At 30.7% G+C, this 27,460-nt stretch overlaps 2 protein-coding genes across 3 annotated transcripts in view; one reads left to right on the forward strand and one right to left on the reverse strand.

Annotated features, from left to right (window-relative positions):
• The window catches only part of LOC132948863 (diencephalon/mesencephalon homeobox protein 1-like), a 99,526-nt gene extending 92,162 nt beyond the window's left edge, over nucleotides 1-7,364 (forward strand). For both annotated transcript variants that reach the window (XM_061019540.1, XM_061019539.1), the window contains exons 5-6: nucleotides 4,029-4,203; nucleotides 5,348-7,364. In XM_061019540.1, the coding sequence (XP_060875523.1) occupies nucleotides 4,029-4,203; nucleotides 5,348-6,117 (945 nt within the window). In that variant the 3' untranslated portion in view covers nucleotides 6,118-7,364. The remainder of the gene's footprint in view (nucleotides 1-4,028; nucleotides 4,204-5,347) is intronic.
• Nucleotides 7,365-13,639: 6,275 nt separating this feature from the next.
• Nucleotides 13,640-27,460, reverse strand: part of LOC132948717 (disheveled-associated activator of morphogenesis 1) — a 30,057-nt gene continuing 16,236 nt past the window's right edge. The window contains exons 3-15 of the mRNA XM_061019338.1: nucleotides 24,494-24,619; nucleotides 21,349-21,447; nucleotides 20,995-21,267; nucleotides 19,400-19,879; nucleotides 19,216-19,333; nucleotides 19,008-19,140; nucleotides 18,813-18,939; nucleotides 18,028-18,588; nucleotides 17,666-17,964; nucleotides 15,441-15,744; nucleotides 14,946-15,200; nucleotides 14,700-14,870; nucleotides 13,640-14,623 (exon numbers count right to left, since the gene is read on the reverse strand). Coding sequence (XP_060875321.1) covers nucleotides 14,360-14,623; nucleotides 14,700-14,870; nucleotides 14,946-15,200; nucleotides 15,441-15,744; nucleotides 17,666-17,964; nucleotides 18,028-18,588; nucleotides 18,813-18,939; nucleotides 19,008-19,140; nucleotides 19,216-19,333; nucleotides 19,400-19,879; nucleotides 20,995-21,267; nucleotides 21,349-21,447; nucleotides 24,494-24,619 — 3,210 coding nt within the window. The 3' untranslated portion in view covers nucleotides 13,640-14,359. The remainder of the gene's footprint in view (nucleotides 14,624-14,699; nucleotides 14,871-14,945; nucleotides 15,201-15,440; nucleotides 15,745-17,665; nucleotides 17,965-18,027; nucleotides 18,589-18,812; nucleotides 18,940-19,007; nucleotides 19,141-19,215; nucleotides 19,334-19,399; nucleotides 19,880-20,994; nucleotides 21,268-21,348; nucleotides 21,448-24,493; nucleotides 24,620-27,460) is intronic.

The following is a 27,460-nucleotide window of genomic DNA, read 5'->3' on the forward strand; positions in this document are numbered from 1 at the left end:
AAAGTCAAGTCATATAGAAAATAAAGGTTAGCTATATATGCGTAAACAAACGCAGTACATGAATCGCATTAAGTGTATTAATAACTGTAGTGGCTTATACGCCAGTATGGTAAACAATGTTGTTGGAGAGTTTGTTACACAAAAGTTTTGGTCATTGTAGGACTTTTTGACCGCATAATATATTGTTATATTATTGTCCAGTTCTACCAGTCGGATTATATTTACCGTATCGTCAGTTTCAAGTGGGTCGAGTTGTGTACAACTCGTGTCGGTAAACACAACTGCAATACGCGAAAGTAGACAGAGGCCAAACATTATTTCACCCCTTGCCCGCTTTGTTAGCTACGTTAAAATCCCAAAACTATATTACAGTGCAAACTGCCAAACTGACAAAAAAAAAAAAATAAAAAATAAACAGCGATTTTATAAACGACATAAATGCACTGCAGTATATAGAGCTGTTGTGAATAATCTCTCCGATGTCCAAATCGCTCACAGCGACGATGCATGTCGATTATTTATATCGTTTCGTAAACCCAAATGAAATAATATATTATACATATTATACTGTAATAATATATTATTATGCTCAGTGTTGTGCACGACGTTATCCGATACATAGAGATATGCCTTCAACATTTTTAGATTATAATTTAGGATATGTTTTTTTTTTCAATTGCAATGGATTGTCTTTTAAAATGCCTATGGCGTAATTATTTTTACAGCTCAAGCACCCATCTAAGCACTAACCCAATAAGTGCTCACAAAAAAATTCTCAACTATTAAATTTTGGCCAGACAAAATGTCAGTGTCTTTGCCTGCAGTGCTGCTGCAGGTGATTAAACTTTTTTTATACCATAAGCGCCTCCTCTGCGTCTCTTCGCGACGTCATATTGACGGCTCCATAATATTATTATAATGACAAAAAAATAAGATGTTTATATATTATTTATGTAAATGCAAATTTTATTGATCATTACCGTTACGCTGTCATAATGGGCAATGGTCAAATTATCATCATCGTCGTCACCATAATCATCATAATCATTATATTTTTTTTTATTTTGTCGACCCTAAGCTCTCTTGACCAACACTTTCGACGCCCCCTGTAGTCACAGCCCACAGTTTTAACATCTACTCTGTCATACGGTTTGTAATTTGTATTAGAATCCTTTATTCCGGTTTTGATAATCATCGAACCAGGTCGATTTGACCTCACACTTATTACCATTATAATTTATGACAAACCGATAATATTGCTATGCATTTATTCGTTTGGCTTTTGCAACCATATTATACCTACACACCTTTGATCAAAATATATTCAAATCGATGTGTTCTACGATATCTTTAACGAATGAAGGTATGTATATGATATGTTATCTTGATCGACGGTCATTAACCATCACTCGGAATCGATGTTGTACGACTTTCTACAGCAGAGACTATATTATATTATAGTAGGTATGCCGCGTAATGCACATATATAATAGTACAACATTGTCCAGCTATAATATATTATTATATTTTGAGCCCGCCGCCGCTTCGAAGCTCACCAGTGGGGCAAAGTTTTCGGGGAGAGGAGAAGAATGCGCGTTGACGACAAAAAATTATAATTAGTTTTCGGAAATATTTCCATTTGCACTTTATTATTAACCCCCTTCTACTCGCCGCCCAAGCCATCGCCACGGCCATATACACCCCCACCAATCCTGCGTGTACGTTTCACGCCGATTCAATTAACTCGACGACGAAACGTCATAATCGGATTACCCCCGGCGCATTATCGTCTACCCTCTTACGCATACACACCCACCCATCCACACAAACCCACATACAAGCGGACACACGCGCACAGATATATAATATTAAATACGTGCAAATGTGTGTGTGTGCGTGTGTGTTATGCGTACACGATGACGGGGAGGTTTTGCCGAAAAACACACGGCGATAATAATATAATATATAAAGTCGAATTCCGCGGGGTGTGCTTCGATTAGCAGCAGTTCTCCGGCACCCGACAACCACCCCTTCCACTACCCCGACCGTCAAAACTATCGCTCCGCCACCGCCAATGAATTTCTAATAACTTGCCCGCGATGCCGCCGGTGGTTGTGGGGGTCGCTGGGGTTGGGGTCGGAGGGTAGATACTCGTGGAAATTATTGCCGTTTCACACCGTGACGTTTATTATATATAACGACCGGCCGATTTAATCCGCGACACGGCCAACTGCGCCTCTTTACGCGGCGGCATAGTCACTGTCGTCGTATATTATTAATATTAATAAAATAAGCGCATAAATTATAATATTATATGATACTAAGGACCACTCCGATTTCGGCGGGTCGAACGATCACGTCATGATGACTATCGTCGTAGCGTCTACAACGATTAGTCGATGTGCGCCAACGTACCTATACTGTAGGTCCTATAATAATTGGTTTCTATTCGTTTCCGGCAATTATCTTAAAAGAATCAAATTGCTGTTCGAGTAAAAAATAATAATATTTTAAAATTCATCGTAGGCGTACGTTGATCGGTCGTAACGCATCTGGGCTGTATGATTAATTATATTATACCTATTACCTTGTCAATAAGTTTCCCCGTATCTGCAAGCAAATACAATTCAATCATTATTTCGTATTTTTTTTATTCGCGTATAGCATGCAATATGTATACCGACTATACCTAGTATAAGATATGATCATTTCTTACATTGAGCAACGTCATCGTGATTCGTGCGGTAATATATTAGTTTTTAACTTGTCAAAGTTAAACCATTGAATCAATCCAATACTACCGTATTTTTACCGTATATATAGATATTGGTATACAGGTCTCATTTCCTGCCCGTTTAAACCAATTCAAAACGAGGACTCAAATAATTATAATTTTAATAGCGATACTAATGCCTATATTGTTTATATTATACATCGTTTGTAATAAGTGGTTAATGGTTATTCCTAGTCAAATAATTTCAAATCGACCAATTTTTAAAATGATAAGCGAGTTGCAATAATGAGGTAAAATATTTATTTTAGAGAAAACTAGGTATACCAAGAAAAAGGAAACGAAAATGTTTTCGGTTAAAAGATGCATTATTATAATGTTCGTCGACACGTATTATATTGTTTGTTGAAAGCGAAATAAAAATTCGTCGACACTCCACCCAAACGTATATTATAATACACAAAAGGTTTGAACAATATTTTTTACCTAATGGAATATTAGTGTAGTGTATAGTAGCGTATAATAATAAATTATGACCTATCTATATTATTATATTAAAAAGTCACAGTAACGCACTTATTATGAGTAGTATAGCCGTATAAGTAATTATACTAGTCAAAAGATATATAATATTATTGAAAATTGGAACATGTATGAAATTTTTTTGTTAAATATAATATTGACTGTTATGTAATAGGTATAAATATTATAATAATTAAAGGTTATCAATTTTAAAATAATATAATTATTAATTTGTACATATTTCCTAAAATCACAGAAAACTGAATAAAATTAGAATTTTTATCATAATATCATACATTATATAGGATTATAAATGTGTAACCAACTATACCTTTTTTTATTTCCAAAATAAACCAATGGATTCATATAGTTGTAGGTACTTATACCTAGTTTTATATCTCGTGTTGTAACGTGTATATTTTTAAACTTGAATTCCATAAAAATCGCAGTATACATTATAATATTACGTGCTTTATACAAACACGATATGTATATAGGTACATATTTTTTTATCAACAAAAATATTTGTAAGGAATACATTTTGTTTTCATAATAATAACGACAAGAAAGTGAGAGTTTTCTGCGGTTCCCTGCGGGTATACAATATATATATATATATATTGAGCGCTGAGACAAGATTTCCCCGTACCTATTACGTTGTATTTCCTTTATTATTTTATCAAGTACACCATTGTCAACTTGTGGGACGACGACATACTCTACCCGCGGTATATATACCAATATAATAACCCGAAACGTTTTTTGTTTCGTGCAGGTCTGGTTCCAGAACCGGCGAGCCAAGTGGCGAAAGACCGAAAAGTGTTGGGGAAGAAGCACGATAATGGCCGAGTATGGACTCTACGGTGCTATGGTCAGACATTCATTACCACTGCCGGAGACTATCCTGAAAAGTGCAAAGGAGAATGAATGCGTCGCGCCCTGGTTGCTCGGTAAGTACCTATTACCGCGTAATACAACAACTCCTGCGGTCTCCGTCACTCTTTTTCTCCCGCTATTTTATACTATACTGTTCTCGTTATAATGCGTTCGGGAAATTGGTTGCCACGGGAACACCGAAATGAGCTTCATGAATTAGCACAATGTCCATTGTTAAGGATTCGTTTCCCATCACAGTGCCATTGTTTTACCAGCGTAATGGCCGATGGTTTCTACTCCATGGCATGCACTTTACTTTCACGCCTTTTAGTGCATTATTGTATTAATTCCTCGACATCTCGCACCACTCCATTAAACATGCAAATTCTATTATATCTCTACCAATGTTCAAATTTAAAAAAAAAAATAAACAAAAAAAAAAACCATAAATACCAAAATATAATAATATACTTATACGTTATGCATTGATATGTTTTCTTCCTTTAAAATGGTTGGTTTTGTTATGGTAGAACGGTACGACGATGCATCAACGTTACCCTGTAATATTATGTATACGAAATGACAAATTTCTTTTACAATTTGATGGCTTATTCTTTTCAAAGTTATAGATACTATAGGAATGCTTCATATTTTTTTTTTTGATACTTGATTACAACACAGTTAATATATTCTAATCCAGGCTCTGGTTTATAATTAGTACCAAGGTACTACCTGTACCTATATTATTTAAAATGTCGATTCTAATAAATTTTTAAATTTCATCAAATGTGTCATACTTATAAGCATATTACGTATAGTATAATGAAAATAATGAATTTGGGTATCGTTATTTTAATAATAATATTTATATTATATTTTAAATAATTTTTAAAGAAAACGGAAAACGTTTTGTATCTAATTCCACACTAAACCAATATCAGTTTGGTATTCAAAATTAAAAACGATTCGTTTTCATGCAAAACAAAATACGTATCTATAGTTAGGTAGGTATAGAGGTATAAATAGTTATACTATAAAGACTGCATATTATAATAAACACGCGACAGACACGCAAGCGTCACAGATAACGTACAAAATTTTTAAATTGAAATTTATATTCGAAAACACTTTTCCTGAAATCATAAAAATGAAAGTATATATAATGACCCCCGCCTATCAATGACCGTCAAAATTAACTCGTAACCCTGAATGTTTTAGGCATGCACCGCAAGTCGATCGAGGCGGCGGACCAGCTGAAAGATGACAACACCGTGTGCAGCGGTGCCAGCCAAAAGAGCGACAAGGAGGAAGACGAGGACGATGAAGAGGACGACGAAGACGATGACGAGGAGAACCACCCCTGCAAGAGGCCGGCCAGGACGAGTCCGGAGACGGCGACAGACATGTCGTCGCCGCAGCGGCACCAACAGCACCAGCAGCAGCAACAGCAGCAGCAGCAACAACAACAACAACAACAAGACGCTGCGGTCGCGCAAGACCGACAGCAACAGCAGCAGCAGCAGCAGCAACAGCAACAGCAGCAGTGCGCGGCCAACGCTGAAGCTCACCGGCGGATCCAGCAAGAGATACAGTCGCAGATGGAGCAACACCACGCGGCCGTCATGCAGCTGGCCGCCAACCGGGCGCAGGACTCGGAAGAGTTCCGGAACAACAGCATCGCGTGCCTCAGGGCAAAGGCGCAGGAGCACAGCGCCAAGATACTCAGCCTGTCGGCGGACGCGCTCATGTTGGTCAACAACAACGCCGGCGGGATCCGCAGCCGGAACGCCGCAACCGCGGTGGCCGTGGCCGCAGCCGCTGCGGCGGCCGCCGACGTGGCCATGGCGTCTTCCGGCGGTAGCCAAATGCTGGCCGACTGCGACGCCAACGCCAACAACGTGAGGGGCGTGAACCACCACCAACAGCAACAGGCGGTCGGCTCCGACATAATGGTCACGTCTTCCGACACGTCGTCGTCGATGTTCTAATCGCCATTGCGATATACTGAAAAACGTATTATATATTGTATCATATTATTATTATTATTATTATTATTATTGTGTACATAATAATAGTATTATTAAATAAATTAATATTATAATTATTTAGAGTAGTCGCGCGTAAAATGCAGACATGTCGGCAAGTGCTATAACGCAATGATGACGTGTAGGCTGCAATTTTATTGCAATTGCAGCAGGGTTTTTTGTCTAGCAGGTGAGTGCGATGACCTATAACTATATCGCGTTACATACCAGACCTAACTGCAGGTAACTCTTAATAACCTGCTAAGCGAATGCCGAATGTAGCTGGTTGTAAGCTCGAAAAATGCAATTTTAGATTAATTATTATGTGGGTGTCATGATGCTGTTGTAGGTATATTACCTCGCACAATAACGGTTTATCAGCCTATATAGGTACCTGCCTATATTATGATGAATGATGATCATCGTCAGGATCGCGTAATCGAACGTTTGCCAAACATCTTTTTGTTTATAATATATTTTCAAATATCCAATGAGTCCCCTGCCCAACGGTCGGACAATACATAATAATAATGGCGTGGTGTGGTGCGGTAGTTTGCCTCAGTCACTAACGTGTTCTGAAGTCAAGCATCGGCCGGTGTTGCTAGTTGCCGGACGGTTGACCACCCGGGTTCTTAGTTACAAATCCTCGCCACTCGTAGACACGTGTTCCAAACCGTACGTACCTTACCCCAAAATAAAAACCGACTAAAAATAACCTTCAGGCTGTAAATTACCTCATTTGCCGAAGCATTAACTCAAAAAAATACATAACAATAATATATTATAATATTCGATCGACAATCGGCGTAATTGCAACGAACCGTGGAGGCGCACACACTCGAAAGTAATATGTGATGAGGGGTAGCCACGCTACACCACCATCCACACAGTTTCCAGTATAAATACATCTAACCCCCCCTCCCCAAACCACAATCACCGAATGCTCATAATGTTATGACTTAGTCAACCTTATAATATTAAACAAACTATGGACAATGTTTGTTGTATCATATGTGTATGTGTGTGTGTGTGTGTGGTGGGGAGGGGTATACCATAAAATAGGTCATCAGCTCATCTTTGCCGAATAAAAGTTCCCAAAATATATCTTTGCCTGGTCGCACTATACCGTTCCCCGCATATTACAATACTATGTAATTATTATAGTAACGACGATCGACAGATATAATTCAGGTTTTGGACATTTTTTTTTTTCACAAAACCCCAAGATGGTCGGTTTAAAAGTTAAAACCATAATAATATGTAGATTTAATAATAAATTAATACTATTCATCGAGACGTGTTTGTTCGCTGTATTATATTGTCATTATTATTATTTAAAAATACTGAACTTTTTTTTTTTGTATCTATTGTATTATTACTTATTAGGTATATTATATTATATATAATATTGATTTAAAATTTGTGTAGCGAAAACTATTAAGTATTATAATATGTACATGCGCGCAGTCTCTATAATATTTGTATACATATTTTGTAAAGATAATTTATCGTGTGTTGTTATTTAAAATTTATATTTATTATACCCATACGTACGTGCAATAATTCGTAATTTTTTGTTTCTTTTTTTTTACATTTTCTTGTATAAATCAACTTTTCTTAGCTCGAAAGACTACATTTTATTGCGCATTTTAGACAGTAAGAATATTATATTAATTATGCTTGTTACAATAAACCACCTACCCCATATACGTCCTTTTTTCTCATTATACCCGTAGTAAATACTAACAATATCGTATTATTGTAATAATTTTTTATACTCCGTTTTGATTTTTGTCCATATTTATTTTCTTTTTTTTTGATCTCATGTGTACTTTCGTATTCATTTTTAGTACCGTATTTTATAGGAGAATGTGTTCTATGCGGTAAAAAAATTGTATTATGTTTAATATATTCCGAATAGGACATTTTATGTTTAAAACTATAATAATACTACATTTTAGATTTATATTATATTAATGCTAAACTACTGACATAAAAATTACGGATACTAATGTTTTTATCATTCATAATCATTTGAAATATAATTTGTTTGGTGAAAATGAGTATACTAATTATATACATATTATGTATCATATAAATAAATTATTGTGCTCTTATGGTAATATTAACATGACGCGTGTGCGTTGCGAATCCTATACGGTTGTACAGAATAATATGTATTTAAGCAATACTGCCATAGTACCCATATAAACAGTGGCGGCCAAACCAGTGGCGGCTTAATCGATGATCTGTGACATTTTTTAAAAATATTATTTTATGATAATATATATTATAAATTATTATATTTTGAATGATCAAATAATCAGCCACCCCCTTCTCCTATCACAAAATCATTTGACCGCCACTGACCCATATGTTTATGTCTCATCCTTATATCGCATCATTATGTATGTTTCGTGAAAACGCGTGACAATACGATTGTAACCATTTCACGTGGATTTTCACCGAGTGGTTTCTGCACTTTGCATATAAATTACATGTTATGGATACGTAAACTATACTTAACTTGTTCCGTCATTTAGATATCTATGTTTTATATATACTGAAACAGTGAAACATATTAAACTTTAAAGTCTAGAAACTAAAAAGAATTTCTATTTCACAGTTTAATTTATTTGACTATTCATTATTATATTAATTGGATAGTTTTATTATTATTAGGTACTTATACTTGAGTTTCCCACGTTCACCACGGGAACAAACACCATGCTCTGTATATTAGTATAAGGTCCACGATCGCCGTATTAACATATTATAGTATAATAATTAATAATAATGTCTGTATCAAGAATTAGTATATGGGTACGTATTAAGCTTGATAAAAATGGGAACAGTCGTATAGAATAACACTGGTCTACCAGTACAAGGAGCATATGAATAATAAAAATAACAATTTTCTATATTTTTTAGCAGAATATATTGTTTTTCCCTCATATTTTATTGGGACTTTTTTTCTGAAAGTTATTTAATTTAAATCATTGAACATTCTACCAATTTATCGGTGTTTAATGTTTCACATAAATAACAAATAACATTTTTAGCATGTCCTTTTTATTTATTCAATATAAACTAAAACTCGAGGCTGGATAGGCCAGTCGAGCGTTCAAGAAAATCTCCAAGTGCCGCTAACATTTTGGAATAGTATATGAGAAAATGGACACAATGCCACACTACGATTTTTACGACAGCTAAATTATAATTGTATACTCTCAACAAATGTAATAGGGTCATTATTATGATTGATTAATATTAACATTTGAACAATAATTACTAATCACTATAGAAGATTATTTACCAAAGGGCCGATACTACCCAATCCGGCCCTGTTAAAACTTATCCTCGAGAAACAGTTTACTACATAAACGTTTAACAAATAATAATTATTAAAATAATTACAATAACAATAATTTACTTAAAATATTACTTTTAGTAAGTAGCCAGTTCATTAATTAGTAGGTATACCTATATCAATAACTACTAAAGCTCCATAAAAATTGATTTTGCTATAGATATTAACATAAAAGATTCTAGATAATTATTAGTCATTGAGTTTCTCAATCTATTTTATTAGATATTTAAGAGTAGAACGATTTATGATTATTCGTTTATCATCATTCATTATACTACCTTATGCATAGGTCATAACATAATAAAGTTAAATTTGAATTTAAATTCATCACAAAATTATAGAATTATAGAACGACGGCCAACGGGCCACTTTTTGTATAAGTAATCCAGGCCACCAGCCCTCAGGCCACAACATGAATTAAAACGTGTCGACAAAATATTATATATTTTACGATTTCCCGATGAAGGACAGTGGTGTACTTATTTAGCCTATCCATAATGCCGTACAATCATTTCATTATTGAAATACAATATGAAAAAATATATATTATAGGTAATAGGTACCTACTACCTACTTACAATAACAATATTATTATCCTTACAAAATAATAGCAAAAATTAATAATTTATTTTAGTTTATACGATACTGAAAAAATACTGACAGAACAATGATACCACGCGAATAATATTTAAATTTAAAAAATGTTAACATATTATGTCGCAATACGCTCCTTCTACTTCAAAAATATATTTACTATGTTCAGACCCTTTTCTAGTTAACTAACATTTTCGAATTTTGTTTTTTGCAAAAATTTAGATTAGCGGTGCCGTAAACTGCCTACCTTAGTTTTGATATTCGTTCAGAAATCCTTCTACCACAAAATTTGAAAACATGTAAAATAATAATATGTACGGATATAGCAATCAACAGGTGTTGGCGCTTAGGTTCAAAAAAATTGACACCATCAATTTTTTTTTTGTAATCAACAAGATCCGTATTTATTTGAATGGTCAAGACCAGTTTGAATGGATTTCGCAATTCGATCCTCCTCCTTCAAAACCTATGCATGCAACTTCGACGGCACATGAAAAACTATTTTCAATCCCTTTCTTAGTTAAAATTAACATTTTCGAAATTTTTTGTTTGCAAAAATGAAATTTAGTGGTGTAAACTACCCAAGGATTGAAAATTTAAAACAAAGTTTCTCATAAAGTCATAAGTATTTCATACTGTAACCAAAAAATTCGCAAATGATATAGTTAACACTTAACACAGTTTATTTCAATAGATATTTAAAGTTCAACTTTGGACGAAATTAGAATATATTACTTAAGAAGAAAATAATAATTTTAGTAATTTTTTAATGTACAACAGAGCGGTACCCTGTTCGGCCAGTGTCACTTTTCGGCCAAAACTTACCGTTACCTTTTCGGCCAATTTCCCTTTTCGGCCAGCACTTACAGTTTTCTTTAAAATTTAAAATTTTTATATTTAATTAAATATGATTGTATCCAAAAATGTGTTTATTTTTAAACATTATTACCTACAACTGTAAAAAACTGAAAAAATAAAACAATTGACAATAAACTGTTATAACATATTATTATTACAATTGATTATATTAGTATTTATAATCAATGTTATTACTTACATTAATCGAATAAAAATTAATATAGTTATATAATACATATAGGTATAATAAAAAGGTATATAATAATAATAGTAACATTTTTCAAACAAAAATTAATTGTTAGTTTATTTGAATTTAAGCTAATAATATGTCAAACCATTTTATTGCCAACTGTTTTATTTTATTATTTTTTCACTCAGTTGTAGGTAAGAATGTTTATCAAAAAATCACATTTTTGGATACAATCATATTTAATTAAATATAAAAATTGTTGGGTTCAGTTGTTATGATTGTAAAAATAACTGTATGTTCTAGTCGAAAAGTGACATTGGCCGAAAAGTGGCACTGGCCGGAATGGGAAGGGTACATTTTGGCCGAGAACGGTGACCACATTTTTAAATATGAACTGTCCGTGCAGTGTGTGTCTTAAAATATTGCGAACATAAAACTGTATAATTGAACGCAGATAAAGTGTATGCACCTATGTATAATGTGTTGCCACGTCCTTCCCCTATAGGCTATAGCTGATTGGAGATAAATACAATAATAATATAATATAATTGTTTTCATTATTTGAGTTATTGAAAAAATATGGTCTTCACTCTATGTCACCTACTATGTTATAAGCTTGTACTTTGTAGACGATTATTATACTACTGGTTTAGTAGAATGTATTTTTACTGCTGGTTAGACGATTTATAATATTTCTTAAAAATGATAATAATATTATAACATATTATGTTGTTCTCAAAATAATTTCCAATTTGAAACGATTTCTTGATTTATAATAGCTATAATTTTTATACTGCGAGCAGAGCAATGAATATATTGGTTTTACAATAATGTGAGTTTTAGGTAAAAAAGCTTCAATTTTCAACTTCCGTATCTTGTTTGATGGAAAAGTGAATCTATTTGGTCAAAATTTAAAATTCCCAGTAGTTTTGATAAGCGCCGGTAAAAACAAAGATAAATTAAGGAAAAACGGGAATTTTTACGCAAAATTGATTTTGGTTTTTGGTGTAACTATGAAACAAATTACCGTAGATTGTAGATACATGAAATTTCCACAGAATATTTATATTGGCATTTCCTATACACCATAAAATACTGTTTCGGGTATTTTCAATTTTTTAGTTTTTTTTTCTATAATTAATGTCAACAAAATATTATTCGTTGGGTCAAAAGACTTGAAAATTGAATACAAAGCTCCTAATATATTGTTACAGTGGCAGTTGAAAACATTAATAATACATGGTCACAATTTTTTTTATAAGCATTTAAAGTTTGAATTTCGATAAAATATATAAAAATTATGAGCATTTTTTTTTATAGTTATTTCAAGTTAAAATTTAGATGAAATTACATATTAAATAACCAAGAATAACGATTTGTTTTTTTTTTTTTTTGGTAATTTTTTAATATTGTAATTCAACTCTCCGGCTACCGTATTAATAATAAGTAATAAGAATATATAAATATAATATAAAATATCCTAGACCGACAAACCGTCTCTGCTCAGAATCGTTTTTCATATACAATGATATCTTATCATTGTCCATTGAATTCAAATTTAATACCAACCAACAGATCAACATCTACTTCCCCGCTTTTCATATAATATATATTTTCAATTTATTTTAATACTGTAGTTTTTGATAATATTTTGTAAGATAAAATATAATAAAAATAATGTATTTTTTCACAAGTTCCTATGTAAAAGATATATATTTCTCAATCGTACTATAAGTACTAGGTCTGTAATATAAATTTTAGTTTTTACTGTTAGTTAAGCATATTACCTATTCATACTTCTGACTTTATAATATGGGGCCATTTTCCTTTCAAGTGTGCCCATTCCTTGTATACTTATTGTTTGAATGTATCTTGATATTTTTTTTTAATGTACTGCCCAACCCTGAGAGTACCCGAGTAACTTACTCAATAAAAGTTAAGACTGTATAATAATTGCGAACAATGAAAAAGTAATAACTTCTTCCAGATAATTATTAAATTATCAAAATGAAACTTTATAACAGTAAATAATAATAGAAATGTAAAAAGAAAATATTGTTTCTATAAAATATAGGTAGTATGTATAAAAAAAGTATTAAAATAAATTAATGTCGGTTTGAACATATTATTATAAATAATTAAATTAATTTTGGGAATAATCAAAAATTTAATTTATTTTATTAGGTACCTACCTAGATCAGAGTAGGTCTTTAATAATACCTTTTGGTTAAAATTATGAAATTTTAGTTTTACTGTCGCAATTATTGCAATTGTTAGAAGTTAATATCTATATTATAGTGTAAGAAATATATAAACGAGATAAATCTAAATTTAACAGAAACAATATTACAGTTTTTGAGATAGTTAACTACTGAGTAGGAACTGTAATACTGTTCATACTCGGCCATCTGATAATATTAATTATTATATTTAATTTTTAAGGTAATTTCATATAATATCATTTGCAACACCACTTCACACGGTAATAATAACTAATGTATATTGTATAAAAACATTGTTGATACTAAATTTAAATAAACAATAAAATTGATAAGAAATACGTTTAAAAACACATTAACATATCTAGTTTCAATAAAAATGTTATGTTCTAAATAATACTTGTACAATTATTTATAAAGTATCATAGTACAATTTAACAAAAATATAAACAATTATTGCATATTTACAATAACAGCAGTAATTACATTTCGTAACAATTGGGTAGAAATTAAATGAACATTTTTGTTTAATATTATTTTATTTTCAAAGTATAAAAACACCAACTTCCAAATTTTGGTTGCACTGAAAAATAATTGTCCGTTGTTGAAATAATGTAATAAACAAGTATAATTTAAATTTATGCTATATAAAAATCTATAAGCTATCTATAAAAGTGTTTTACATATTTTGTTCATTCTAATATATGGTGTTACCATTATAAATATTTACAATTTACAGTTAAATAACTTAGTTAAAATAAAAAAAACATAATTAAAAAGATAAATTATACAAGAAGATGAAGGAGAGTATTTTCAAGCCAATAAGGTTGAACTTGTAGTCATACACACAATTTTGGACACGACATAATGTATATCACAGAAAGTAGAATAAAATGCAAGAACTACTAATAGGTCATCTTTAATATACTAAAATAAACAATAAATACATCAAAAAAAATTTAAATTAAAATTGATTTATTTTTTACGAGTAACGTTTAATACTCTGTCCCTGCTATGTTCCCTGGCTGGAGGCGAATGTCTGGATTTTCTACTGCGTTTAATTTTTGCCATACTATCTTCACCAAAAACATCTCCTGTTCTTAAGGCCGATATGAGATCGTCAAATTCTGCCTTGTCACCTGATGTACCGTTAATAGAAACTTGACGACTACCAGATCCATTTGACAAAACACTGGCACTATCTTTACAGTTTTTACGATCAAGAGTTAATTTCTTTAACTATATAAAAAAAAATTGTATTAATTTAACATATTATTTATGTTTATTCCTTGGTCTTTATCAATACAATACAAACCTCCACTTCTTGTCTTAATCTTTTTTCTTCTTCTTCGCGTCTTTTTTTAACACTGGAGTTATCTTGACGTGCTTCAAAAAGAGCTGTCAAGAAAGAATCAAAAATTGCAAAGAAATCATCAGGTTGAATTGTAGAATTATCTTCTCCGAATAATCTGACTGCTCTATCAAACTGTAAATTATGACATTTTAATAACATTTAGGTACTTAAAAAGTAATATTGTAAAAAAATTTAAAAGGTACTTACTCTAGTTTTCATATCTTGAAATAAGTCTTCTAACTCCGAAAATTTGCAGGTAGCAGTAGTTAAGAATTCTTTCATTACTGGTAGGAACATATCACCCGGTACAGCAGGTTGTACTCTTTGGAACTCAATTTCTCGTTCAACTTCTTTCAGGTTGTTTCTTAACTGTGACATGTCTTTTTCAAGTTCAGCTAAGCTCACTTTTGAAGCTCCTCTTACATGAGGTAAGTCTTCTTCCAATAATAGAATGTCCTTGAACTATTCAAATAAATAGATAAATAAATAGTTGTGTCATTGTGACTAAAATATAACATCATAGAATAGGTATGAAAATGATAATTTATACCATTGAATATAAATTATAATTAATAGTATACTATTTATAATCAATATTAATACTTAAATCATTCTATGATAATACAAAATGTTCTTATCGTGTATAATATTTATGAAATAGAAAAAAAATAATAATTTAACTTATTTAATACTATACATTACCTTCTTATCGGCCATATCAACAATGTAATGCAATAAAGTTATGCCTCTAACAGAACTTGACTTAGTGTCTGTAAGTCTGTTTAGAGATGATAAACGGAAACCCCATGCATTGCCCCTGGCTCCTTTGTTCATATAGTTTCCAAGAGCTAATACAATTTCCAATAGTTTTCTTAATCGTCTAGAACGAGCTACTTCACGTGAAGCTTCCATCACAATTTTGGTTCTGCCTTCAACTTCTCCGGTCCAGGTAATAAATTTCTTCTTGTATACTAGACTACGAAGACGTTGGTCATAATGTGCAATTCTAAAAGAAACAAAGAAAACATTTTATGTGAAATTCAATTTCTAAACTATATTTGAGTATTAAGTGTGAAAAGTTGTGATTTTAGAGCACAGTTATATCTGTATATAACTGTGGTTTATAATGAAAAATTAATTATTATTTGTATGTATAAAAGATTCCTAAAACTACATGAAAAACCAAGAAAATTTGAGTTTAACATTGAAAAATACGATAATCAAAATATTTGTAAATATTATTATGATACTACGTATTTTTGAAATATTGATAAGATGTAATTTACTCCAAAGTTTAGCACTCATCGAAATGTTTGTTTGAAATCTTAAATCATACAGAACTAGGGGGAATATGAAATACCTTAATTATTAAATCACTATTCCTGGACTTTAAAAATAAAAAGTATATTTTCAAAGCAGAATTTGGATATTATTATTAATTAATGGTTGTTAACTATTGCAAATAGATAATATTAATAACTATTTATAAAATTAAATCAATATCTAATAATGTCGGAAACACAAAATGGGTACTTTAAACATGAAATATGAGTAAAGGACAGGGGCGGAAAAGGCCTTCACGCTTTTTGACCCAACAGATAAGATTTTAATGGTATTTATAGAAAAAAAATTTAAAAAATATAAATTTAAAATGGTCTGTAAAAAGATCAAAAAGAGTCAAATTATTTTCAAAACTGTATAGAATGGTGTATAGAAAATGAAAATATAAACATTCAGTGAAATTTTCAAGTATCTGCAGTCATTCGTTTTTTAATTACAACAAAATAAGAAAACCGTTACATGAGAAATTGAGTGAATATCAAATGTTGTAAAAATATGAATTTCAAACGCTCGTAAAAATTTAATTTGACTTTCTTGTAGACATTTTTTTCTGATAAAGGGATAAAAACTTATGAGGAATCTTATTTTACATTTTAAAATCTTAGATTTAAAAAGGATATTTTTTAAGAATTTCTAACTCAAATAATTTGCAAATTTTTGTCATTTTTACTTATTTTGTCAATATTTGAACTTTAAATCAAACTTATATAAAAAAATTGTGACTATGGATTTTTAATTTTTTTCATTTGTCTTTGAAACAATATACTAGGAGCCAATTTTCAAGCTTTTTTAACCAACAAATAAAATTTTATTGATATTTATAGAAAAAAAAACTAAAAAAACTAGAAACTAAAAATGTCCATAAACAGCTCAAAATAAGTCAAAATATTTGGAAAATGTTATGGTGTACAGAAAATGCTAATATAAACATTCAGTAAACATTTCATGTACCTATGGTCATTTGTTTAAGAGTTGCACCAAAAACCAAAATCAATTTTCTCAAAAACAGATTTTGCGTATAAATTCCCGTTTTTCCTTAATTTTTCTTTTGTTTTTTAACGACGCTTTTGAAAACTACTGAGACATTTTTACTTTTGACTCCCCCAAAGTACTAACTAGATTCATTTTCCTACCAGAAAAGATACTGTTGAAGAAAATCTAAGTATTTTTACTGTCCTAAAAGGTGGCGACAGACACAAAAAAAATTAAATTAAAATAAAAGTTGGAAAAAAAAACATACATCATTGTAAAATTAATACATTTATCGCTCCGCTCAGAATCTAAAATGTAATAAGATTAACTTCAAATTCAAGTTAGAATAGTCTGAACAGGTTAACCTTATCTGACTAATCCAAAACTGTTATAGCTTTAATTATGGGTATCTATTATATATTTTACTAATTTAGGGGTGAAACTAAACAAATTTTGAAATTTGAGTAAAATTAAGACCATTTTTTGGGAGGAGGGGTTACATTTGTGGTGCAGGGCCAATTTGATCCATATTTCCCGGGCCGAAAAAAATCGCCAATCCGCCTCTGGTAAAGGACTATATTATTTGATATCAAATATATATTTGTTTAACGAACTTGGAAATCTCGTATAAAAATCTGTCAGCTCTGGCTAGACTGTCCAAATCAAAACTATGTTCTTCTAACAAAGCTGCTTCATCTGGGCCTGGAGTGAATTTTAAAAGTTGTTCAACCATGTCTAATGGTAAAACGTCTTTAGTGTCCATATCCATTATAACTCTGGCAATTTCTTCATCAGACATTTTCAATTTGGACAGCAATATAGTACAATTTTGAGCTCTGCGACCATCAATAACAGATAGGACTTTGGTTTTATTTTTGCCAGTTTGTCTCAGATCTTCAGATGATCCTTCATTCTATAAAATTATGATAGTTTATCAATACAGTAACTTTTTTTTATTATTACACAATTTACTTACCATAGCTGTCGTTGTGCCATTTGTCGGCTTTTGATTCTGGTATGCACAGAAAAGTTTATCCACTGCTTCAAGGTCAATGGATGAATACATTTTTCCTTCGTCAATATCAGCCCATACAGTGCCAGCCACTTTAGTTTCTGGTAATTTAGCCCAGTTGAAAGATTTCAGTGGAGCTGATGGTTTTGGAATTTCAACAGATCTTTGTCTGCCAGCTAATTGAGGGAGACAACCCGGTGGCGGTGGAAGATTTAATTGAGGAATTTGAAGTGGTGGTGCTGGGGGTGGAGCAGGACCACAACTTTTAGTCATTGGCTGTGGGGGTGGTGGAGGTGGAATAGTCATAGGAGGCGCACTAAAATTAACTTTAGCATCATCAGGTAGACTTCCATTAGTAAGCATTGCTTCTAGCTTTCTCCTCTCCGCTTGCTCATAAGTAATTCTGTGCTGTAATTCACTTGACGTATCTTCGAGTTCAGATATCTTTTGTTTAGTTTCCAAGTGAATAGATATTTCTTTTTCCAAACGTTCTTTAATCCTTGAAATACTAGCTTCCATATCTTCCTAAATTATATACAAAATTAATAATTAAATGGAGTTACTTCTATTTATTATCACTTGAAATAATAATCATTGTTTTTGTGAGTAAAAGCTCAAGTAGAAAAATAAACTTTTTAATGAGACCATAATAATATAATATTATGTATTGGTTCTTCAATTTTTATTTTAGCCACAATATTATATTATCGACCTTCTAAAACTGTCTGTCAAATACAATTTATATTTACTTTTTCTTGATTTCTCAAATCTAATTCTTGTTCTTTTTTAGCAAGTGAAGCAGAAATACTAGTATTTTCTTTTTCGAGTTCTTCAGCTTTATTTTTTGCAGCAACAAGTTCTTCTTCTTTAGCCAAACTGCAAAAAACAATTACGTATGAATAAATAAATAAATGAAAACTTTTTTAGACTAATTAATTACTTACAGTTGAATAATATCTTTGACATTAATATTAATTGGTGATACATCGTTATCAGCTCCAACATCGGTTTGAAGAGTTATCTGTTGTACAATTCTGTCAAACAAAAGCCAGTGCTGTGGAAGACTTCCATACTCAACTACATTATTAATAACAATAATATTTTATTACAATTTTTTTTGACATATCAGATATGTATTTTTTGATTACTTACGGGGCAATAATAAAAAATGCTGAAAAAGTGAAAGGAAGTGAGGATATGCTGGAGAATGGCTTAATTTTCTGCGTAGTAATTCAAACATAGAAGTAGCGCTTTGAGTATCTACTTGCTCCTGTAATTATAATACAAATAAAACATTAATAAAACATGTTTATTAAGTTCATAATATATGCTATACCTGTTCAAATTTTCTTGCCAATTCGTTTTCATCTTCATTACGAACCATATCAAAGAAATCCATATGTCTGTCTAATGTCTGATTCTCATGTTCTCTTAACTTATTAATAATATTCTTGAGACCCAACTGTAGAAATTCATATCTCAAATGCAATCTGAATTCTAAACTTTCTTGTCCTGGTCCATAACTTAGAACAGCATTTACAAATGACATAATAGCTGTTTTCACTGTCAAATCATCTCTATATATTCCAGTATTTCTGTCCAAATCATTAATAATGCCTTGGAACCTGGCACGCTCATGAGCAAACTCTTTATAATCTGTCATAGCATCAAGAACTTTCTTATGGCCTCCTGGAACTAAGCAGGAAGCACCAAGAATTTCTAATACAGCAACTTTAGTACGGGGATTTTCAGTGAGTAAACTGCGAGCAATGGTACTAATAGCTGATGGATGTGCTAGTACGTGAGATCTTCCCGTCTAAAATTATAAAATTTATCTATTTAATAATGTGTATTTATGTGAACATTTATTTTGTAATAATGAGCGACTACAATTAACTGAATGATTTTTATCTATATTCTATATGTAAGATTCAAAAAATATATATAAAATATTTAAAATTAAAAAAAAATGTCTTTAGTAAACTAGCACTAAACTCATAATGGTTGTTTATTTACAGTAAAAATATAATAATTAGAAAAAAGGTAGCACTTATAAATTAATAATTCAATAAAATAATAAGTAAATTATATATTATTAATATAAAATTTAGTTAAATTTATTATTTAAAACAAACAGTGTATACAAATTTTGTAGATGTTCAAAATATTATAGCAGGATTACTGTACAGACTAACTACTTTGTTATTTATACATTTTATTACAATAATTATCCAGCAATTTTAAGTTTTCAATTTAACTAAATTTAAATATTATTTGAAGTAGGTAATGCAAATAGTTTTGTAAAACAATTAACTTTAAATTGTAACAAATAAAATGTTGAACTAGCCATATAACACAACACCAACAGATTTTTTTCAGATTAGCTACTTTACAAATCCATTATAATTTTTCATATTTATTGTTTTTATCTAGCTACTTATTAGAACTTTCTACAATTACTTAACTACATGAAAACTTTATGAATGACAATTAGCTAGATAGATGTGGTTCATAAAATAATATTTTATAGCTTACAAGTTACAAGTTAGTTATAATATGGATTTAAATAAGGAAATCAAACTATTAAAGCAAGCAAAAATATGAACACTTAACAATATAGAATATTATTCAATTAAATTTAACATAAAAATGTCAGTTGAGTAATATTCATTTCAACCCTTTCACTACTCCAGACGTACTATTACTTCCCTGTATTTTATAATATTCTTATTTTCCAATAACCGTACAAGTTTTGGAAACCATATTTTGCATTATTTTTAACTTAAATAATTAGATTATAATATAGATCTCCAAATTAAAATCTTAAAAAAAAAACGAAAAATATTTTATTTTACATAGCATATACCGGTTTTAGTGGATAAATAGTATAGTAGTGAAAGGGTTAATACAACTTAATTATAATAAACTTACAGAGTTATTCATAAGCGCTTTAATACATCCAATAATTGATGTGTGCATAGCTCCTTGTTGAGTGTCATAATTCATAGATGACAAAACTCCTAACAGGGTAACTAATCCATCAGCTTGGACAAATCTCAGTACAAAGCTATGAGGCTGAGTACGAAGAGCAGTCTTTAGGGAATCAAATAACTTGGTGTTCTCCTGTTCATCTCCAATTAATGATTGTATACGTTCAATGTAATTTTCAGGAGATTGTGATAAATCTGTTGTGTTTTCTTGATCCTAAGATAATCAATAATGTTAATTATTATTTATTAGTATTAAATCTTATCAAGAAAAAAACTTTTAAATATATACATTTACCTCTAATATCTTTTTTTTACTGCAATAAATTTGCCATTTCTTTTCTTCGTGAAGTTCCAGCATAGCTGCTTTATTAGTAGCAGTTAAATCAAGTTCTTCCTACAATATAAATAATAACAAATTAATTACAAATTACACATATTGTGATGAAATAATAAATAAATTATTTAGGGAATTTTAATCATATGCGTTGATATTTATATTTATTATAGTGTTACTTCTATAGTTCTAATTGTATTTTACTACTTGACTGATCCAAACAAATTAATTATAGAACTATAATAATGACTGTAGTAAAATATTTACATTTCTTATAAAAAGCAAAATGAAGAACCATATAATAAATTTAAAAACATTAGGGTAGGCTAGTGAAAGCCAAAGTAAAAAACAATCCAGTGTTTGTATAAAGATTTATTCAATATTTGTTACATGTTGTTAGTAGTTTTTCCTTACACGTGGGAAATAATTGACATTTATTTTGTCAAAATACTATGGAAAAATCGAAAAATTGCATACTCAGCGTACCGTGTTAATAAGATTTACTATTTATATCTTAAGGCGCTAACAATGTGAAACACGCACGAAGCTGTTTTACTAACTCAAAACATTGTCAACAGGAAAATAAAAATAATAAAAACAAAAAAAAAACGCCATGATAATACCAAGATAGTGCACAGTGCACAAATCCTAAATCTTTATTTTTTAGTCAATAATGAACAATTTAATTCACGGCCGAAAATATTATGCCTGGTTTTCAGTCACGTTTTTCCGATCAAAAATAACAACAATATAATATCCGTATTTATAATATTAAATTAAGACCGGCGGTCAACAAACTCAACTTTACAATATACATCCAACAATAAGTAATAATAACACAAAATTACGTAACACGAATTGGACGGTTATTAAAATCTCGTGTGTGTTGGTCACTGGTCAGTCAATATTTTATAGGTCATAAAAACTAGTCCCAAAAGTCCTTTCGTAGTTCCCTTGAGAGTTTCTCACTGTACAACAATGCCGCGAGTCGAATGCGATCGCACGACGAGTCGATGATGTCTGTGCGCGTGCGTGTTATGTAAGTTAAGTGAAAAATGATAGTTGCGTAATATCGGAGACGATTTTTCATGCACGTCGACCGAAAAAAAAGAGAAAAATAAAGACATCGACAATGGGGACGACGTAAAATTGACCGATACTTTTAGAAAATTATATTATATACATAACTTAATAAGTACAAAGAAGAAATATACCTAATCGGTGGCGGATTTAGTATAGAAAATAATAGACAGACGCCTAGAGGGGCACATTTTTATTCAAGCCGAGTGACCAGGGTGCTCGACTTTTGCGGTGATACAATACGCGTTGATAAAATACAGATAGATGACAATTTGTTTTGTTCGACAAAACACTCATACAGACCTTAATTAGATGTACGGGCATAATTATTGCAATTTTTCTGTATTTAAGACGTTTAAGAATATCTTTTATGTGGATTACCAAAACGATTTGAGAACGATCATTGACTGTGGCAGCATTCAACAGTATCGCAGTATTATAGGTACCTACGCATTATTTTCCGCGATTATTAGAATGACCATTGATGTATTTCTATAAATATTTCTGGGTATACACCATAGAGTAATACATATTTTTCTCGCGAATAGATAACAATATTGTAAAAACTTAATCAAATTGTAAAAACAAAATTATCCAATCAAAAGCATGAAACCAACAAACATTTATGACATTTTCTATTTTTGGAAACTTCAATTCAGAAAAATGATATAACATTTTATCCACCGATAGACGGTTTATGGTAGATAAAAAGTTATTGGTTCTCAAAATATTGTTTTGATTATCACCTGGTTGGTACCTGCTAAATACTAAAATACCTTATTGTGAGAAATGAGAATTGAAAATTACAGACAATTATATAATATTTTTTTTTCGTCACTGAAAATTCTAATAGTTTACCCGCGTATCATCGTACATTATTTTATAGGGTACTGGTACCTATAAGCAAAAAATAAACTAGAGAAGTGAATAGATACGCTATACATAACCCCCTCCAAGTACACCACCAATAAGGACTTATTAGGCATTTACTGATTACCAATACTAGTATACTACATGTTATATAATATTATATGGGTAAATTATAAATCATTATTGTAGAATGTTGATAAAAAAATGTATGCAAACAATGTCTGCTAGGTACTAAAAAGAAGTCAGGAAAACACACTGTCTACTACCCCTAAACACTATAATTAGTAATCAATTGAAATATTCCAGTGAAAAAAATCTTCAATTGACATATTTGATACTAACACGAAATAATACATTGACTATACAAAACATGGTAACAAAATATATTTTAAATAATATACGTCTATAAATAATTGTTCAAAAAAAAAATTCAACCACAGAAACAAATTTTAGGGACAGGTAGGTAGGTACCATATTATTATTACTATACGTCGTTTTTAAACCTAAAATAACGCGTTATACCTATGTAAAAAAAAATTACTCGTGTATGGAAAACAAATCGACTAAGACAGAGGTGTCATTTGAGGCGTTGAAGGATATGCTTGCATAGGTACCTAAAATTTATCAAGATTGTATTTTGGCCTTAATTTTTCTGCGTCAGGCAAAAATATACACTATTTATGTACTTATAATGTAATTTAGTGGGCCCCAGTATTTTGAAAAAAAAAATACTATGGTTTTTGGTACAATAGAGTCTATGAATATTTGAATTTAAGTTTAAATTATTTAAGTGTTACTTAGTAACTTAGTATTATAAGGTATAAAAGCTATTCATAATATATTTATTATTGAATGGAAAATAATATAAATATTGTCATTTTAGAGCGTATCGAGAAATATTACTTTTTGTAATAACTCTATAATATATTAGTACAATATAATATATTGGCCTGCTGAAAATTTGTTCGGCCTTACTAGTTGTTAGCATAATTTTCAAAAAATTGAAATGACGTCCCTAGACTAAGAGCTGGAAATAAGGTCCCGGAGTAGAATATTATGACATTATATTGTGTAAAAATATGTATAATATTATATGTACATTGCGCATAATAGGTGGTATTCTTATAGTATATTATAATAAATGTGCAATACTTACAACCAACTCGGCGAACAGTCTGTCCAATTCGGGCTTTTCGGGCATGGGCAGGGTGGGCGTCATCTTTTGCAACGTCAGAGTACCCGAGTCGACCACGATGTACGTGATCTCTGGCGGCTCGTCGTCCTGGAAAAAGCGCATAATATTTCGTAATGCAATCATTATCTAGGTAGGTACACAAATGTCAAATATAATGTGTAATGTATATAATATTGTGTATTGATAGTTTCTATTATAGTCGTTTACTATGTGTTGCCGTGTGTATGGAACGTGTAACAATAACTATAGCCAACAATAATATAGTAAAAATATTCGTTCAGCGTTTACTCACTGACGCACTGCAATACATTATATTATAAGCGCATATTACAATAATATATTATGTACTAACCAAAAAAAGATTTTATTCCCCGTGTAACGATGCAGGAAATTTTAAACGTTTTAACAACAGCTTACAGCAGTGTTATGTTTATACAAGTATACACGGTTACCTCAGTTTTCGAAGAGTAATACGCTTTACCAATTTAAACTAACACGTGACTACGGTGGTTGGTATAATTTAAAAACGGATAAGACTTGAACCTATAATGGTGTACTTAAGAGTGTATTGTTTATTTTTTTTTTACTATCATGTTTATTTCGAACATAGGTATTATCGTATTAACAACAAGTTATTAGATAGTATTAAACAATTTAAATATTATTCGAAATCGATAATTTATTGTTCGGGAAGAAAATCGCGCGTTTCTCTACAAATGCTATAATAATACACCAATACATAACTACATAGTAATATAATAATATAATGATACGAAACTCTGTTCTATAGGAGGATCAAACCACTTCGAGTACATCAAAGTCTTCGCGTTATAAACGTAAAGGTGCGTCTCTGAACAAAAATCTGTAGAGGTTTTATAAATTATATCGTCTGATCACTTACTGTCAGACAGATACGGATAGATCATATTATTATCAAATTTAATTAAAGCACCGCACGTGACGCATTATGGGTAAGTATAGAAAAAATTAAGAATCGACGATGAGTACTATTCTTTCTACTTTCTAATTTTTCATGTGTAATCCTTTTATACACTTTTCATCGTCAGTAACGATCTTGAAACATGACGAGTTACGTAATCTGAACTTGATCGATGTTTTTCTCATTGTACCATGAAGAGAAATACGATTTCAATAATAATAATAATAATAATAACAACCATCGACGGCAATACAATTCGTAGAAGTCGCGGTCCAAACGATGAAAACACTTGTCGAGATTTAACGAGGTATCTTCGTCGTCATCGTCTACTAGGTATAGATAATAATATATTGAAGCGACGAAAATATGAAATATTACATTACAGACAATCACAGAATACAAAATAATACAATGGTACTATACTTTACATTGTGGCGTTATTTTTTACACTTTATTCTCCACAATCTTGCAATAATAATAATAATAATTTCAATACTTTTATATTTGTTCGTATATAATATTATCGTTATTATATAATAATGATTTGTACTTGGGTATATTATAATATAATATGCGTATACAGCAACCAATGACAATATCCCTAGGTGTACGAATATAAACTTGTATAAACTCGTATAAACTTGGAATGATAATAAATGAGTCATATCGGAGAAAGCATAATAATAATAATAATATAATAAACACTGTCCGCTCCATCGATTAATCTAAACGATTATGCACGTTTGTGCTCGGAGCTGCCAATTACAGCGAATTTGTTTTTAACAAGGAAAACACACTTGGGCTAGGTCAGCACGTTAATATTTAAAAATTCCACACTTTCAGCACAGTGGGTTGTCTTTCCGATAATCATAGTCATCAGACGTCGGATACAAAATCATTGAGGATTTAATACGCGAGATGGCTTATTAAAATATTTACCACGTGTGCTTGACCGGGGGTCATGTGTTCAGATATTGTACACGATTGGCGAAATTTAGACTTCATGAAATGTAATTATTGAGTTTGCGAACAATGGACAATCGAGAAAAAACTACGAAAGGACTCATTAATGAAGATTTCTATGCCTCGGGTAATCCAAAAAAATGTGTAATGTTCAAATGTTAGACTAAACGAATACGAAATAATTGTTAATTAGTAGATTATTTTGTAACCAACAACTATCGACGATGATTTAATGATTAACTAAAATATAAATTAAAAACAACGTCACGTAAACTAAGTGCGCAGATTAGGTTATGGTTTTTATTGCCTAATTAATCCTATAATCGCAGTTATAACTTTTGTACTTATATCTTGCCTAAGATCCAATCATAATCTTCTTCCGTATCATTCCTGCAAACTTGGTCTTAACGACTCTTCCCTCTGCAAAAGCCACACGGAAGATTATATATTTGTGATTTCGCGCACTTCCCTCCTTTGATGTCTCGTTAGTCGTTTTCCTTACGATGTTATTAGGTTCCTTGCTAATAAATAGCCCTTTATCATCATGATTCCTTTCATTAATTCGATGGGCCTCGTTATTTAGCTATATACAGCTTTAATTAAATTTCTCTTCTCTTCTTACTTATATTGTGATGCATTATTTTAGCTTAATTGTTAGGCCGAGATTTATCTTTATACGTTAAATGTGTTAAGATAAACACAAATTTTTATTTTTATTTCTAACACTGTTATGTAATTCTCTTATCTATGCTTATTCAACTATGACTAACTGTCAAAATAAATAGCTATACCTAATATTGCTAATTTTGTAATATTATAATAATAATAATAAATAATTTTAGATTGAAATATAAAAAAAATCAATAACGTATTGTTTGTATAATTAATATTATATTATAAAATACTTTTTCTACAAAATTAACCTAGATGCACATGAGTTTATAATAAAGTGTATAATAAACAATATAGATGATAAATTTAAAAAAAAAGTAGTTATCGTTGAAATCCTACCAATCAATTTATTT

This window comes from Metopolophium dirhodum, chromosome 7 (assembly GCF_019925205.1).
Source record: "Metopolophium dirhodum isolate CAU chromosome 7, ASM1992520v1, whole genome shotgun sequence".
NCBI classification, from domain to species: Eukaryota; Metazoa; Arthropoda; class Insecta; order Hemiptera; family Aphididae; genus Metopolophium; species Metopolophium dirhodum.